The sequence below is a fragment of the Dryas octopetala genome, chromosome 1, assembly GCF_963921425.1.
Source record: "Dryas octopetala chromosome 1, drDryOcto1.1, whole genome shotgun sequence".
Taxonomy (NCBI): domain Eukaryota; kingdom Viridiplantae; phylum Streptophyta; class Magnoliopsida; order Rosales; family Rosaceae; genus Dryas; species Dryas octopetala.
Window position 1 is genome coordinate 437409 of NC_141366.1, and position 18673 is coordinate 456081.

At 36.4% G+C, this 18673-nt stretch overlaps 1 protein-coding gene across 1 annotated transcript; it reads right to left on the reverse strand.

Moving 5' to 3' along the window:
• Nucleotides 1-1579: 1579 nt before the first annotated feature.
• Nucleotides 1580-2934, reverse strand: LOC147296008 (uncharacterized). Its single transcript, XM_086229074.1, has one exon. It carries the CDS (start codon nucleotides 2732-2734, stop codon nucleotides 1775-1777), a length of 960 nt encoding a protein of 319 aa, XP_086085200.1. The 5' UTR covers nucleotides 2735-2934; the 3' UTR covers nucleotides 1580-1774.
• Nucleotides 2935-18673: the final 15739 nt, after the last annotated feature.

Consider the following 18673-nt stretch of genomic DNA (forward strand, 5'->3'; position numbering starts at 1 on the left):
GTGGGACCATAAAAGGGGGTTGAGAAATTCACGACATGATGATGGTTGTCCAAACCTCTAGCTATTGATCGAGGATGATGCTTTCAAGAAACAGTAACCCAATTTTGCATGGACGTCCATTCACATCACCATGTAGTCATGTACAATTTTCGAGTCATTAGATTATCATTCATGCTTTTTTCTTTTTGGCCAAGATTATCATTCATGCTTAATTGTGGCACAATGAGCCCAACGTCGTTACTCCAATGAATATCTCTTCATTTCAATCTAAATTAAACGACTTAATTACATGGTTTCTAGATTGGAAATGTCAGTTTTTCTCTTAGTTTTTTTTTTTTGTCGATTGCTCTTTTAGTTCTTAAATAAATATGGGATATTGAGCCATTTTTATTTCGTATTCTTTTTTTTTTTTTGGCCAAGATTTCATATTCTTTAGTAAAAAAGACAAGTGGCATCCCATTTATAAGAAGTAATTTATGAAAAAGGGTTAAAAAAAAACATAACTAAATGATTATTTAACCTCTAACCAGTTTACACATCATTTCATTTTCTCCACGTCTTTCCCAATTCAGTTATTAGTTTATTGTTCAATCTTCTTTGTTATTTTTATTGTTTATTTATGCAATTGTACTTTATGGGGCTCTACTATAATTGAATATGATTGCCTGAAACATATGTATGAGACTATGATGAGTAGTGGCCAAAACTCAAATTTATTTTAGCCTAGTCAGCAGTGACGTGGTTGGAGGAGACACTTGCTTGTCAAACACAAATGCTATAAATTATTATTATTATTATTGTCACACCTAAAATCATCGTCTTAACTATTTTATTGGGTTTATTGATTTATTATTACCATTAATAGACTCTAATTTTATAGACGCGAGGGTTATTATCAAAGTTGATGTTGCTTAGAAGACGAAACAAGGAAAGGAGTCATGAATTGGTATAGTTTCTGTGAGTGTTATAATAATTAGTGGTAATGGCTTTGAGTGTTATTCAAGTTTAAGTACTTATAATCACAATATATATATTTTACTAGAACACTTAAATGAGTTAGTTGATTTTAATCATGACTTTGTAATTATTTTTAGAACCTTTAGCATATACAAAATTGATCACCATAATAGCTTATAATCATAAATGGTACGGTAATAGAATATAGTCACAAAGGTTTTTTTTTTTTTTTTTTTTGGTAATCGAAGGTATTCTGGTTTAATTTTCGCGTACCAAATTAATTCATTGAGCTGGTCAAAGATAGTCAATTTACACCGGGTCTAGAAAATTCAAAATGAATTTTACCTCACTTACTCTTTGGCTCCAAGATAGTCACAAAGTTTTCAATTGATGCTTGAGCTTAAGAAATGAGATTCTCAAACTAAACCTATAATATTACATCATAAAAAATTCACTAAAAACAAACTAATGATAAAATCAAATATATATAAAAAAACAAGGTAAAGTTTATAATCAAATCAAATTTTTCACAATGAATAATTTCGAAGATATAATAAATTGCCTCTCTCTTTCACCAATAACTTTTCATATGCACACCCAACACAAAAGAGTAGACTGAACCTAAAGATACAACCCACCAATATTCAATATATGAAAACCAAACAATTTCCCACACCAAACAAATCTATGTTTTAACTAATTAAACCAACATTATGGCTGGCCTAATTAAATAATGGTATCCCATTCCCACCAACCAAATTAATTTGTACACATACATTCCTAATAAACATATCTATGTACCTTGCACTTTTACTGTCTACCTTTCCATTTCTATGGACAGAAAGGCTGTTTTTTCCATTTGATTGATAAAACTCTTTGAGGCTCCGAGCTTACTTTCTTTCTTTTGGGATTCAACATCATCTGGGTCATCTTCTTCTTCTTCTTCATCTTTCAATTCCCTTGATAGTGAAAAATACTCAACCTTTTCGCCATAAAATTGAACCAAAACCATATAGAGGGACACTCCAAAAATGACTATTCCAATCAAGAACCAACTAAATTGAAGGTTCACTAAGGACTTGGCTCTGTGGAGTGCCTCCTCGCCATGGCACCTAACCACACGGTGACCCTCTTCCAAATTCATGAAGCAACCTTTGGGGATCAACCCTGGTGTCCAAAGCATGAACCCCATGACCATAAACCAAACACCTTGGAAAGCTATGCTGAGGGACCTCACAAAGCTGACCAAGAAACTCTTGGGGAGGCCAATTCCCATAAGGGTTGTGGTTAGAGAAACAAGAACCACAAGCTGTAGAAGCATGTGGTATTGGCCTTCAGGGCCCATGTGGTCAGCAGAGTGAAGGTGAAAGAGGAGGAGCTGCTGTGCAAAGGCTATGGCCCCAAGGAATTGGGTCAAAGCCTGTTGGGCTTTTGGGCCTACTTTGTCAAGAAGGATGGCAAAAGCTGCATAGACCAAGAAAGTCATGGAGATTGAAGAGTGCTCAAAGTTGTGTAGATGGTTGGAGGGGATGGTCCCATCATCATCAAAAGGTTGATGTTTCTCTGGGCTTATGAAGAGTTCCATGGCAATGGAGGCAGAGGAGCCTCCTATGATCACGAGGAGCTCCAAGTACTTGAACTTGGAGGTGGGGAACCATGGTGGAGCTGTGTAGGAGTTGGGTTGGTGAGCATGGAGCCTGATGTGATTGAAGAGGTGCCATAAGCCAATGAGAAGGAACCCAAAGCCTGGTACTACATGCCCAACTAAACTGCCCATTTTCAATGGTTTTGTGATGATCACAACTCTTTGAATGAATTCTTGCACTTGCTTGTTGTCTTGGCCTTTTGAGGCTTGATGGATAGAGGGAGAGAAAGAGATAGAAATTGAGGACGGGGTTGTTCTAATGTTGTTTAAGGTTTGCGGGAAAGGAAAGGAGGGAGTGATGGAGGAGGGTGGCAATTGGGAGTGGGTTTTAAAAGTTTTTAGAGGGGATTGGGGGGTTGAAATTCCAAGGGGTCTAGAGGCTTCCAAGGGGGGTTCTGAATTTTAAACTTTTGGTGGCTTGAATAAGAAGTTTAACACTAGTTGACCAATGACCTTAATTAAATGAAATGACCAAGCAGTCAGCTTTCTAGAATGATAGGGGCACAACTTTGGTTTTTCATTCAATCCAATGAATCCATATTTGCAATGACAAACTTGCCCCCATTTTTAACTTGTGAACTCTTATTTTTATGTTCTTATTGTTTTTTATCAGTCAATGATGACTTGATGAGAGACCCATTGGAGGAAGAAAAACAGTCAATCAAAAGAGTACTCATATATATGATCGATGGCTACAAAGTTTTAGTCAACTTAAGAAAGGTGTGTCAAGCACATATTTCTCATGAAACTTTTAGTTTAGTCATTCCAGCTATCTTATAAAATATAACAGGAAATGTAAATAAATTGCTTTTTTTTTTTTTTAAATCAAGGGCATTGTGGTCATAACAAGTGAGAGTGACGAGTTAATGTTTGGCTATCCATAAATAAATAGATCATGGGAATTTCGGTCTTGTTTGGTAGCACTTTGTTTCTGAGCGTTCACATGCCTGAACACCTTTCTTCTTCTTGCACGAAATTAGGAAATTTCTTCTCCTATTGGCTGTGTTGGATGTATCTTCTTGTAGCCTGCAGGCTGCAGGAAACATGATGTGCATTATACTTTGCAACACTGCCGTGCACAGGAAACATAACAAGGAAGAGAGAGAGAGAGAGTAAACATATACCTCAAAAGAATGGTGGTTAAGTCTTAAGTCTTAGTCATAGTAGACAATTTTTGAGCAAGGAACAGAAATCCTTAATTATTTAGTATTATAGTCTGAAGTGTGAGTCATGTCCTAAATTCTTAATAAGTTCACCAAACATAGGACAATAGACTACTATTCTTTTTAATTGCTTAGTTTTGTCCAGTCCCGTCCTCCAAATGTGGTTTAGAGTATTTACTCCAACGCATGAAATTTCTAAGTTCAAATCCTCTCTCTCAATGTTGTTTGATTAAAAAAACGATTATGCAAGTATACTGTACAGTGACTTGTTAATGAAGAAAAATGAAATCCTATGATCATGGAGTATCAGTGGATACGATGTATTTTGATCATTTTATGAAAGGTTCTCTAAGTAATAAAATCCTCATGAGATGACTTCTTCTTATTACCCACGAGTTTAAGTAAAGTTTATGTACCTAACCCCAAGAAGTCAATCGCAAATTTATTTATTTTTTGGTTTAAAAAAATTTATTAATATACCACTAGAATCCTCCAAAACATTTTTTCGCAAAGGGAATGTCATCGCTTGTGTCATTTCTCCAACATCTATAGATAGATACATATTAATTCTCTGCTAAAATAATAAGCACCTTGCGTGTGCAATGGCACTACCAAGGTTCATATCTATTTTGTCAAAATAATTGTGATTTTGGTGTATGAGGGTTGGACCTCGATCAAAGAATAGGATAACCCAAACACATCCAAATCAAGTGTTTTTTTTTTATATATATTTTTTTTCGTTAAATTTTTTTGTTGGATTAGGAAGAAGGTTCCTTATGGGTTTTTGTTTTGGTCACAACAATAGATCCAAGATTGTACTTGTAGCCATAACGACGGCTACGATGATATCTTGGGACCCAAGTTTTCTAATGGCACATCGCTGACCCAGCTTCCCTTTTGTTTTTCGATTTTTCGGTAAAACCCATCTTCCCCTTCTTTACTAAGACTTCTCCATGACCTTCATTAATTAATTAATTAATTATTTATTTATTTATTTAAACATGTGCATATGCCCTCAAGCCCCTCATCATTCACTACACTAGCTGCTCCTCGTCTTTGAGCCATGTAGAAAATGATAGAAACTGGCTGACAAAGGACATCTTAATATATGGTTTAATTTTTTTAATCACACATATACAACTGCTAAGAGCCCAGGCCTTATCAAAAGGGAAAGATTGAAAGTGACGAAATGACAATATATATACTCCAGAGTTAACCAATTAATAAAATAATAGGGTGCTAACCACCTTTTTGGGTCCACTACACAATATAATCTCATGATTTAAACCGTTCATATTTTAGATCTCTATTTAAAGATTAACATTACAAAAAATCAACCAAAACATCAATCATAAGTGGGGTGTATTGTATATGAATTTTAAAAGACTTTTGTAGAGTTTAAAAAGTCATGTGGTATTTAATTAAGACTTTTAAAAACTTTTAAAAAGTCCGTAAAAATTTATATGTATTCAATTAAGAATTTTAAGAAGTCTATAAAAATCATGTGATATTAAATTAAGACTTTTAAAAACTTTTAAAAAATCTAAACGTCTATGGATATTAAAAAAGTCATTGACTTTTATGAAATTTATTTAATGATGAATTTTAATAGACTTTAAAGACTTTCATGTGTATTTCAAAGTAATTATAAATCTGATCTCTTCCCTACAGATTTGTAAGGATTTGTATAAACTTTATAGAACTCCGCAAAAATCTATGAAAATTTGTAAATTCTGCAAAAATTTGCCACTTAAAAAAAGTTTACAAAAATCTTTATAAATCTATATACACTACACCCATTTGATTATTATTACGATCATTTCATGTTGTATTGAAAAACTTGTGTTCGTTCATTTACATGAGCACAATTAGCTTAATAATAGTTGAATGAACGATTTTGTTGATTTTTTGTAAGGATGATATTTAAATGGAAACCTAAAAGAATGGTTAATATCGTATTATCATACTAACTGGTTAGTTCTAGAGCGCTATATGTGATAGAACTGAACATTCTTCAAATATGCTTTTTTCCCCTTATTATTTTTGGATCCGAGTTGCACATTTGAGCCATATTCTCCGTCTTGGTTTGAATTAAGTAATTAAATTGAAGCTAAAGTAACCATCAACATATCACCCCGTTACTAACTATTATTAAAATCAAACTCCTACCAAAATGAAGCAAAATCTTGTTCTAAAGTCACTCCAAATACATGCGTTAGGGTTTGGGTTCCATACGGGTTAAATTAACTCGTAAGCAACCCATTTGAACTTAAGTCACTAGTGACGTTGGCCAACATTGAAAGAACATGAATGCATTTTATAATTAAAATGAACTTCACGTTTCAATAATTTAATCATCATTAGGTATCCAAAATCCCCATCCAATATCTCGATCAATGTGCTTATGCTTTGATTTTGTATGCTTAAAATTTATAATAAATTACCTCTTTTCATAAAGTGGCTATTTAATTAATTAAATTTCAGGAAAAAAAACATGCTTTACAGGATTCGTCTTGGATTAATTTAGGCCATTATTAGTTGGGTTCCAGCCTTCCAGGCTTGAAATTCATCCTATGAAGAGAGTCAAATCAGACTAGTTGATTCCAATATTTTTCCCCATGTTTATAATCATGCTCAGATTATCTCTCTATGTGGACGGTGGACCAATTAGAGCTTGTTAAGGATAGCCAAAGCATAATTTATACTCTCTAGGGTCCATGTGATTGAACCTAACATACAGAGGGCCCTCTCCACTAAGTACAAAAGCAGCTGTTTATGTTCTTTTATCTTTTGTGTTAATTATAGAAAATAAAGTGTGAGAAATTAGAAATTAAAAAAAAAAAAAAAAGGATTATATATGCTCCACAAAGCCAGCACCCAAAAAGAATAACTTTTCCCTAATAAAAATTTTATATGAAAAGCTGTTTAACACTGTACAGATCAATTTAGATTTTCAAAAGATAAAATCTTCTATATTAAGTTATTAGCCAAAGAAGAAAGGGTATAAACTCAAACAAACGTATAAATTGACTAATGAAATTACATCTTAAGAACCATTTTCATTTACATTAATCAAAGCGTAATCCAAAAACTAAAATGATATAGGCTTAATAGTGGACAACTATTGATAAGAATTATTAATCTTGTGGTTTAGGATTAGACAGTGGATATAAATTAAATAATTAATGTGTGGTGGATTTAGTATCCATAAAAGGAAAAGGAAAAAAATAGAAGTAACTTAGTTTAGGCTAAAAACTAAAAAGTGGTGTTGGCTAATGAAAACATAAAAAGGAAGTAAATGTAATTTTCGTTTAGGATTAATTTTAGTAGCAGGAGAGGAGAAGAGGTAATATGTTAGGCTGCTGAATGAAAAAAAAGCAAAAAGAATAAGAAGAAAAAGGGAGGCGGTTGGGATTCGAACTTGGAGTTCCACATGAGGGACAAAAGCCACGTACCTGCTGCACTAGGCGTGGATATATCATATATGGTAAGTTATTGCGCTTGTAAGCATAAATAGGTTATATATAATACATGGAGATAAAAAATCAGGAGCCCCTATAATCAGAAGGGGGACCTGTGCGGTTGCACCACCCAGGACCGACCCTGAAAGAAATTAGCATTTAGGCCATGTTTGGTATCCTATTTACACAATTTTTTTTTAAATGATGAATCTTAAGAAATTTAGTTACAAACATATTTTTCACAAGAAGAAAAATATTTTTTTATTAATGGGAGAGAAGAGATTCAAAGTTGGGACCTCTTTCAAGATTGGAAAGAAACACACCACTACAGCACAAACTAGTTTATACAACAAGAAAAACGTTTTTAAATAACATACCAGAGTTATCCATTTTTGTTTGAGGACTTTCTTGATTTTGGGCCTGTAGGCCAATTTACTCCTTCTGGGCATGCGGATTTGGGCTTTCGCCAAAGAAAGAAAATAGAATATAGTTTAATCAATCGTCTCGAATCCGCCACCCTAACTAACTTTGCCCCCGCTTCCCTCCCAATTTGTTTCTTCGTCTACTTCATAGAGAAAAAGACCAGAGTCATCGCACACTGAAACACTTTAATGGAGATGAAGAACCTTTCGCTAAGACTGTAAATCTAGGTTTCTTTAAGCTTGTACATGCTGCGGGATTCGTTTGGCGCTTTAAGCTTGTATATCTGCGCGATTTTAGTCTGATATGGAAATGTGTGCTACATTGTTCGATATGTACTCCTGAGCTTTATTTCGAGCTCAAATTAGGGATTTTAATCGGATCTGGTGCGAGATCGACGTACTTCGAACATATCTTTGAATTACTTCACTTACATTTGAAATCGTACTGAAACTTTTAATTAATCGCAAAAAATACAAAGACTCGGAGCAATGGAGCTCTTCAATTCGACTCCAAAATCTAGCTATTTCTCTTTGAATGTCGACGACTATCTCCGAAACTCGGAGTCCACAACGTACTGATTTATCACATAATCGTGAAAACCTTGATCCGAATGTTGACGACGATCTCCATAACGCCAAGAGTGAAAAATCCTACTTGCTTGAAACTAATTCGAGCTTAATTAGCTATATTCGCCGAGACGATAAGGCTCAACTCGTAAGTCACGCGAAACGACGCGTTGAGACCTCCTCAGAATTGCTAGACCGCAGCACTGTATCGAAGCTCCTCTACCTCTGTTGTAACTTCGACTCCGCTGACTGCACCGCCTAATTACTCATCGGAGTCAAAGTTACAACAGAGGTAGAGGAGCTTCGATATAGTGCTGCAGTCTAGCAATTCTGAGGAGGTCTCAACGCGTCGTTTCGCGTGACTTATGAGCTGAGCCTTATCGTCTCGGCGAATGGAGCTAATTAAGCTCGAATCAGTTTCAAGCAAGTAGGATTTTTCATTATTGGCGTTCCGGAAATCGTCGTCAACATTCGGATCAAGGTTTTCACGATTATGTGATAAATCGGTACGTTGTGGACTCTCCGAGTTTCGGAGATAGTCGTCGACATTCGAAGAGAAATAGCTAGATTTTGGAGTCGAGTTGAAGAGCTCCATTGCTCCGAGTTCGAGTCTTTGTATTTTCTGCGATTAATTAAAATTTTCAGTACAATTTAAAATGTAAGTGAATTAATTCAAAGATATGTTCGAAGTACGTCGATCTCGCACTAGGTCCGATTGAAATCCCTAATTTGAGCTCGGAATAAAGCTCCGGAGTACTTCTCGAACAATGTAGCACACATTTCCATATCAGATCAGAATCGCGCAGATATACAAGCTTAAAGCGCCAAACGAATCTCGCAGCATGTACAAGCTTAAAGCGGCGAAAGAAACCTAGATTTACAGTCTTAGTGAAAGGTTCTTCCTCTCCGTTAAAGTGTTTCAGTGTGCGATGACTCTGTTCTTTTTCTCTATGAAGTAGACGAAGAAACAAATTGGGAAGGAAGCGGGGGCAGAGTTAGTCAGGGTGACAGATTCGAGACGATTGATTAAACTATATTCTATTTTCTTTCTTTGGCGAAAGCTCAAATCCGCATGCCCAGAAGGAGTAAATTGGCCTACAGGCCCAAAATCAAGAAAGTCCTCAAACAAAAATGGATAACTTTGGTATGTTTTTTAAAAACGTTTTTCTTGTTGTATAAACTAGTTTGTGCTCTATTGGTGTGTTTCTTTCCAATCTTGAAAGAGGTCCCAACTTCGAATCTCTCCTTTCCCATCAATAAAAAAATATTTTTCTTGTTAAAAATATGTTTGTAACTAAATTTCTTAAGACTCACCATTTAAAAAAAATAAAAAAATTTGTGTAAATAGGATACCAAACATGGCCTAAATGCTAATTCTTTCAGGGTCGGTCCTGGGTGGTGCAACCGCACAAGTCCCCCCTCTCCCGGATTATAGGGGCCCCTGATTTTTTTATCTCCATGTATTATATATAACCTATTTATACTTACAAGCGCAATAATTTACCATATATCCACGCCTAGTGCAGCAGGTACGTGGCCTTTCACCGCGTTTGCATAAGCCACGTCAGCTATTTCCTTAGTTTTCTCGCTCAGAAGCCTGACAGTGCTCAAATTCTGACATGGAAAAGAAATCTAATTGAAAATGAAGAAGTAACACATGTAACAGATGAATCCATCATAACAGAAATAGTTTATTAGTTGAAAGATTAGTGAATTAACTTTTAACTATCTTGCTGATGTGGCTTTTCTCATTCTTCTATACATATCCAGTGTAATGTTTGTTATCAATTAATTAATTAATGAGACATTTAGCAATTCTTTCTAGAATTCTTTAAAAAATACAATAAAAAAAAAATAATGAACAATTATGAAGTTGTCTTTTATTAGTTTCTATTATTAATTTTGTAGGAAACCAAACAGCCTTAACACGCGCTTATTTTATTTATTCAAGAAAAAGAACCTTTTCACTGATAAGAGCGATCAAGTCCTCAACGGAGAAATCATCGGGATTCCAAATCACATCCAACCTGAAATCACAAGAACAATGATCGACATTTCTTTCAGCATTTGAAAGTTAATTCAGAAAAATTAATGTTTAAGATAAAGAAAGAACGTGCTTCAATTAATATATACAAACAAAATAGTCAAAAGCGAACTGTATTAAGCAAATTTTCTATGTAAAGCAATTTCTGCAGTGGTGTTTATAGGGAAGACGAGCCGAAGAGGTCGTGACCCAGAGAAAACGACGTGTATTATTTACGTCGTTCTAATTGGTTACCTTGTGCTAGAAAGAAAGAGCTCCAGAGGTAGCTGTGCCAGAGCGTCCCCGGTCCTAAGGTCCGTACGAGCGTGTTTCTTGAGAAAAACGACGACGCACTTCACGGCATGAGCCAACGCCGCCATGTGTAGTGCCGATTTTCCCGACTCGTCCAAATCGTTCACCAACGGCGCCGTTCCGAGCTCTCCGCTGAGTAATGAGGCGGCGCAGTCAGCCGAGTCGAAAGGGGAGCTTCGATACAGTGCTGCGGTCTAGCGATACAATTCTAACCTAACCCAAATGACAAGGACAACCCACCCAAACCTAGCCACTCCAAGTCCCAACCTCGACCCCACTGCACGCGGGCGGTTTAACTCGCCGACCTCTCTCTCTCTCTCTCCGATTAGTTGCAGGGGACGGTCAGGGCCGGCTATTAGGGGGGTGGACCTGTGCGTGATCGCACAGGGCCCCCAAATTGGGAGGGCCCCAAATTAACCCATGCCCTGAATCTGATGCCGTGATGCCCATATTCAATTTTTTTTGTATGGATGATTCATAATATCCACAACCAAGACAGATTTTTAGATTCAGATGAATCAGACCCTGGGTTTTCTTTCACGTTTCTATCTGTTGGTCCTGAGCTGAGTGCCATCCCTCTGGAATAATTATTATGTGTTTTTACTAAAGTTCTAATTGTCTCTTGAAGATCAAAATTTAAAATCTCGAGGACTTGGGGTAGGCCAGTTGGCCAAGCAGTTGTGCTGCCCCCACCTCACCGGGTTTCGATCCCCCCCTCCCCCCTCTAGGCCTCTTTCCTTGGCCTCCTCCCTTTGTAACAAAAAAAAAAAAATTTAAAATCTCTAAATCAGTTGCACGTATTTATTTTCTTTATTAAATTATGAATCTTTTCATTCTTTTGATTTTGGTTTGAGTTTATTTATTTTGGAATTGTGCAAAATAAATTAAATAATCACTATTCTAATTGTAGTTGAAAAGTGAGAAAGATGAAATCATACAACAAAATGCTATGGTTGCGAAAGATTTAAAGAAATTAAAGCTTAGGTCTCCTTATCTATTTGTTGTTATAATTTATATTTCTCTGGGTGGATCTTTATTGGAATGGATTTATTTCTTTGATGCCTAATTGGATTTTCATTCTTATAAAAGTAGTTTATCTTGATCTAAAATTGATTTTACATAGAAAAGAAATCTATTGCCTATTGGATCAGTCTTTAGCTTTTGGAGTATAGGTCAATAGACAATTGGGGGTTGGGTGAATGGGTGGGTGGGTTACACTGAAAATGATCTTCTTGAGAAAATTGATTATAACAGTGCAATGAATGATTTTGCTTTTAAAAAGGCAAGAAGAACAATGTTTAGATGAAACTGTGATGTTCTAAACAGGCAAGAAGAACAATGATTTTGATTATGACAGTGTAATGATGTTCTTATTTTGTGACAAATTGTTTATAAGCAATTAATTGATGTTTTTGTTCTAACATAGAATGGCTTGACCATTTTTTTTTTTTATACAATATGTAAGAAAGGGCCTCCTAAAAGTTTGAGACGGCGGCCCTGGGGACGGTGACCTTGCCGGTCTCCAGATCGGTGGTCGGCGGGGCAGGAAGAGCTTTACAATAATAACTGCCATATCTTCCATAAGGTGAAGATATACCAGCCATCCTTATGTCTCCATAAGTTGTCCAAACTCATTAACTCAAGTATAAACTAAAATGTCCCGGGGTATTTACATTCTCTCCTGTGCAAAGGGTTCTTTCCACTGCTTTGTTGGTGAATATAATAAGAGCACAAAGGTCAAAACCAACTCAGATAAGAAGATGATGTTCTAAGAAGGGGTGATTTCAAATACTGTAATGAAGTTCAGATTCCCCTTCATCAAGATTGAGCCCCACCATTTGGGGAATTTGTCAACCTATAGATTTCTGTAACTAAATAATTTTCACAGAAATTAACACTCTATGAAGGGAAAGATAATCTTCAACAGTGAAGATTCACAATATGCATTGATAGTGTAAGGAATACCCAAAAGGCACAAGGAACCAATCAACACTCACCAAACTCTGCGTTGGAGGAAAGCATGAAACGTCAGATATAGCTATTCTGCATCTTTCACCACATGCGTCTCATACAATGATTGCTCCAAGAGACCACCTTATACAAATACCTGGTTACAAAAGTATATCACTGTTCCATGTCATAAGGAGAAATATGTGCAAAAAATTTAACTAACCAATCACATTCCATTCCATATTCAGCCAAACTTCTGGAGCAATGAAGTATGTAGTTCCAACCATTGAATTGGCCTAAATGGCATATGATAGGTCTGTTTATGTAAACAACTGAATATTTATTATGAACACTTGAAAACAAAAGGAATTCAAAAGAAAGTATCATAATTAACAGGTCACACCAACAACATCATCACGCTCAACACTATAATGGAACTTAGAAAATTCAGATTTATCCAACTTAGAACTGGAATAGACAGCCCTAGCCAAAGACTCTTTGCTTCTGCCCACCACTAATATTCACTCCTCTTTCACCGACCTTGGTGAATGTGAGACAAGTGAGAAGTTTAGGCCAATAAATTGTTCGGTAACTAGCAGCAAGATAGAACTTTCTAAGAGCACATGTTGGAGACATGCATCAATGATGCCTTACCCTTCAACATTTCCTCAGTGAGCTCCATCAAGTCATTGTAATCCTCAGGTAGTGAACTGAGGATTATGAGTGGATTTCACCTTCATTTGATTTAATGCAAAAAATATAAGGAATAGGTGTATCAATGTTGGGAGGGACATACGGACATTGCAATGCTGGTAAGTTGAACATTGAACTGTAAACAGAATGAGATAGTTTTGATTTGCTCTTGTTGAGAGTTGAACTCAAGACCTCCCTAAACGGGTGCTCTAACCAATTGAGCTACGAGAGCATATTGTATGATATTGATATTGGAGATGCATGTCAACTTTCTTCTTAACAAAACATAAATCATCCGACGGAGAGAGAGAGTGAGTGAGTGAGAGAGAGAGAGAGGGAAGGAGAGAGTGACCATGAGTGGAGTGGTGACCTCCCTCCTCTTTTCAAGCCCTCAAGCATAGATGCATGATCACCAAATACTTGGCCAATTTGGATCACCTAACCAGGCCGTCGTAGAATCACAACCACCAATCGAACAACCAATCCAACAAAAAGAAATCAGACAGAGAGAAACAATTCCGTAAACAAACAAAACAACATTGAAAACCTTGGCATGGCACAGAGGCGGCGTTGTCGGAATTAGGGTTTCTGGCGGGAGCTTGAGTTTGGGTTGAGGAATGTGAATGGGGATGGGGATGGGAAAGACGGTGGTGGAGTGAAGGCATTGTACAGGGCATGGGAATGGGAAAGGCGGTGGTGGAGTGGAGGCATTGTACAGGAACTGGAAATCTGAATGGGAATGGGAGATACCTCTTCTCTTCGACAGAGAATGATCGAGTGAGGACTGAAATTCTCTCTGAGACTGAGAGGTGTGTGAGTGTGTTGACGAGTGAATGAATAGTGAATAGAGGTGACCGTTATGGCCAGATTTAATTTATATTGGAGAATAAGGCGGTGCGTGATTTTTACGCACCAACTCCTAATGTCGGTTACCGTTAGCGTTAGTTTTACTCTGGGCTTCACAATTGCCTTGGCCCATCACCACGATCAATTTAAAAATCGATTTGGACCAGACTTTCAGATGCAGGCTTTTTTCTTTGGAAGTTGGGTTAGTGAACTAATTCTCGGGTACATTTAGAAGCTTCATTAACCAAACTAAACTGTGGATTAATTAATTAAATAGAGAATGTTCTATACAAAAAAAAAATAAAAATGGATCAGACCACAACTCATGAATATAGACTAAAATCCAACGGACCAAAGATTCTTTTACACCTTAAAAAACAAAAGATGTGGAAAAATAAAGTTGAGAAAACTAAGGTTAAATAGCAACTACAAGTCTACAATAGCATAAAAAATTTATTTATTTTTTTCCTATTTTCAAATATGAGGGGATATGAAAGGAGTTCAATAAGATCCAAAAGAAAAAATGAGTGGAGCTCAATCTACAAAGGTTATTACTGTTTTAAAAAATATGAGAAAATGATTTTTATCAGACAAAAAAACGCATATTCGTTTCAATTCTCTATCTACTAAAACTTCAAAAATAATTAATTCAGTGACTTTTAAATTAGAAAATCAACTAAAAAAAAGTGAATACACACCTACTCAAGCCCGAGGTCTGAGTAGTATGGTATGTTTTTCGACCGAAAAACTAGTCTGTAAAATGAATAAGATAAGAGAAATTGTTCAAGTACAAAATGGATAAATTGATCCAAACCTGACGCTATAAGGAGTTTCATACACAATAAGGTATTGTAAAGTTAATACCAAATGATACACGTCATTCAACCAAAAAAAAGATACACATGTCCCTTCGAAATAAAGAGAGACAATATAGTTTACTTGGCTCATTTGATTATCATGGAGTGAGTCCTAATATCAATCAATGAAAGAAACATACTTTACCTTTGCGGAAGTTGCAGTGTTGACTCCAATAACACGCCCACCTTTGCGTGTGGAAGTTGCAGTGTTGACTCTAATAACACGCCCATATCAATCAATTAATGGCTCATCTAAGTTCCCTGCACAAATTATGACATTTACAAATGTCTCTCAGAGGATGAATGAGCAATAGTGGAAAAAGTTCACAAGCATAATTCATCAAGAGGGTATCATCAGTTTGAATTCAAAATTTACCAGCACTATTAGCTTTGAATAGCTCCTTTAACTGCCTAATCCACTGATCACCTGCAATATTCAAAAGCACCCTATCACACAATCCTCAAATTCTTGTAAATCTATTACATTACAAAGTAGTCATTCTTCCCCAAAGGTAAACATGATATTGCATTACCACATCACAATGCCATTCGCTGCCCGCACTAGCAACTAATGAGGATGGATAATCTCGGAGCTCTGTGACAGAAATCTTGCCTTTTTTTTTTTTTTTTTTTTTTTCTTTTGTGGATAGACTAATAATACTTGCTCTATAGAAACTTCAATGACTGTATTCAACACATCATTGCCAGAATAAGTCATTAATTCTCTTTCTTCTCTTTTTTGGTTGGCAACGATTTTAATAGCAAACACCTGTATACAATGGCCAACTTATCTAACCAAATATGTATAATGTATTAGTCATCTTCAGAGAGGGTATCACTTTTCAATCTGACATGCCTAGGCCAATAGGAAATAGCTAGGTCTCTCACAACACCCATTAGCTCCTCAAAAGACTCCACCTCAAAAGGGACAAAAAGAATCTATATAGTAAGTACATACCACCAGAAAAGATGAGCAATGCTATCCTGACTTATGGTACTTGATTTAAAATAAGTTTGAGAAAGAGGATATATAAAATGATTTACCTTGTCCAACAAACCAGCTGTTGTTTCAGAAGGTGAACATTTGATATCAAACTTCTTGCATTCCTCCATAAGATATATGTTAGCTACCTCACTGAAGAGGTCCTCTAGACTTGTGTTGAGATTTGCGATTCCCTAACCATGTTGATCATTCTGCAACAATACCAGTTAAAACCACCAGATAAGTTGTTTTACTTAAGTTTAAGTTGTGGCATCCATAACCAATGAATACGGTTTACAGACCTGAAGGGGAGGAGTGAAATAAATATCAATCGGATCCTCAAGCCCATTTGAATGTTACGTGATTTTATATCCGCCTGTAAGTTCCTTGGCCTCTCCACCTCACGGAAGAGGTCCTCTGGACTTGTGTTGAAATTTGCGATTCCCCAACCATGTTGATCCTTCTGCAACAATAACAGTTAAAGCAACAGATAAGTTGTGTCCAACTTCCAAACGTCTGTTTTAGTGATGGGTTTTCTGTCCACTAGCTACATGAGTGGAGCCATCCATCCAAAATATATTCCTACAGAGATGCACAATAAATTAGTAAGTAGATGGAGTCTGCAGAGTACATGGAATTTCCACCTAACAATTGAGAAAGAAAAAATTACATAAAAACAGAACTCCTGTCCAATCAAGATAAAGCCAATGGTAGGTAGAGCATTCTCAGTTTATCCATTAATCACATATATGCTCCTTCTCCCTAAGGCCATTTCAAAATTATAAAACTCTGCATCAGTTGTGCCAAGTTCAAGAATTACTTACAACATGCCTTTAGGGTAAATTTTCTCCTCCAGGTAGCGCTTCATATTCAACATTGTCAAGAGACTCGGGTTGCAGAACAATGCAGCCCGGATAAGGATCCAAATTAGGAACATAAACAAGAAGAAGAATTCCAAACAACACTTACATCAGAACAATAACCACAGACCAAAAAATGTAATCGACATGATATGGAATGACTTGAAAATAACAAACTAAGATCTTAAATCTCTACTAATATGATTGGTGTATGTATTATACTGTTACTAATGACTATATAACTGGAAATCTAAGTTTGGCAAAGTATATTGATAATGTCTCATTGAACCATACAAGGCTTGACAGATGTGTTTAGAGAATTTTTTTCCTTATAAATCTATTCTTCCATTCCTTGTTAGAAAATCTTGTTGATACGACCTGTGAACCTTTTAAGATTATTTGGAAGGCTGATGTCCCTACTAAGGTGTCATGCAGACAATCCAATGCTGGTACAGTTTAACACTGAACCGTACACACAATGAAGTAGTTTTGATTTGCTCTTGTTGAGAGTCAAACTCAAGGCTTCCTGCTTACTAAACAGGTGCTCTAACCAACTGAGCTACAAGAGCATATTGTATGATGGGTGTGCCTAAGATAAGGAGACACATGTCAACTTTTATCTTAGTCATGAAAGCACACAGAGAGAGAGAGAGAGAGAGAGAGGAGCTATATCTATCTGGAGGGAATTCCACTACCTTTTTTACCCCATGAGTGGTTAGTGGTGACCTCACTCTGCTTTTCAAGGCTCTGAAGGGTCAATGCATGTCGGAGTCGGAATCAGAATCAGTGTCCGTGTGACCACACTACGCATGTCTCATCCCAATCACTAAATACTTGGCCAATTTCAATCACCCAACTGGCGGTCGTCAATCTCAGCCACTCCTCAAACAACCAACCATCCGGAAAAAAAAAAAAAAAAATCATAACTCAACAACTCAACTCAAGTTACGGAAATACAATACACTCAACTCATAACTCCCATCTACTCAAGATGAAGCCAAGGGTTGACGATTCTCAGTTTATCCATTCAACACAGATGTTCACAACTAAAGGCACATTATGAACTCATAATCTGTTCTTAACACAATCACTTGCATATAGTTATTTGGTATCCTTTCTAAGAAATATTCCACAGGTCTTATCATAGGCATATGAGAAATAATATACAACCATACTAGTAGAATCAACTAGTTTGATACAAATGCCTAAACAAAGTCATGGCTAACCACATGAGGACCTAAAAATTGATTGCAGAAACACACAAGGACATGCTAACCAACAAGATCACAGATTATATGTTAGGTAACATAGGAAGTACGTACAATGTACCACAGGAAATAGCAACAAGATAGAACTTCCTAAGAGCACATGTGGAGACATGCATCAATGATGCCTTACCCCTCAACATTTCCTCAGTGAGCTCCATCAAGTTATTGTAGTCTGCATAAACCAATTAGAAATCACAGGTACTGAACTCAGGATTCTGAGTCATTTCATCTTTACTTGATTAAATGCAAAACATTATAAGGAATAGGTGTATCAATGTTGGATGTGACATACAGACAATGCAATGCTGGTATATTTTAACACTGAACTGTAGACAGAATGAGGTAATTTTGATTTGCTCTTGCTGAGAGTCGAACTCAATTTTGATTTGCTCTTGTTGAGAGTCGAGCTCAAGACCTCCCGCTTACTAAATGGGTGCTCTAACCAACTGAGCTACGAGAGCGTAGTGTATTATGAATAAGTAAGAAGAGAGCGAGAGAGAGAGAGGGAGAGGGAGAGACTGCTTTGGCACAGATGTTCACAACTGAAGGATCATTATAAACTCATAATCTGTTCTTGAGACATGCATCAATGCCGCCTTACCACTCAACATTTCCTCAGAGAGCTCCATTAAGACACTGTAGTCTGCATAAGCCATATAGAAATCAC

Coding starts and splice junctions, on each gene's coding strand:
- LOC147296008 (XM_086229074.1), bottom strand. CDS start 2,734: ATGGGCAGTTTAGTTGGGCATGTAGTACCAGGCTTTGGGTTCCTTCTC.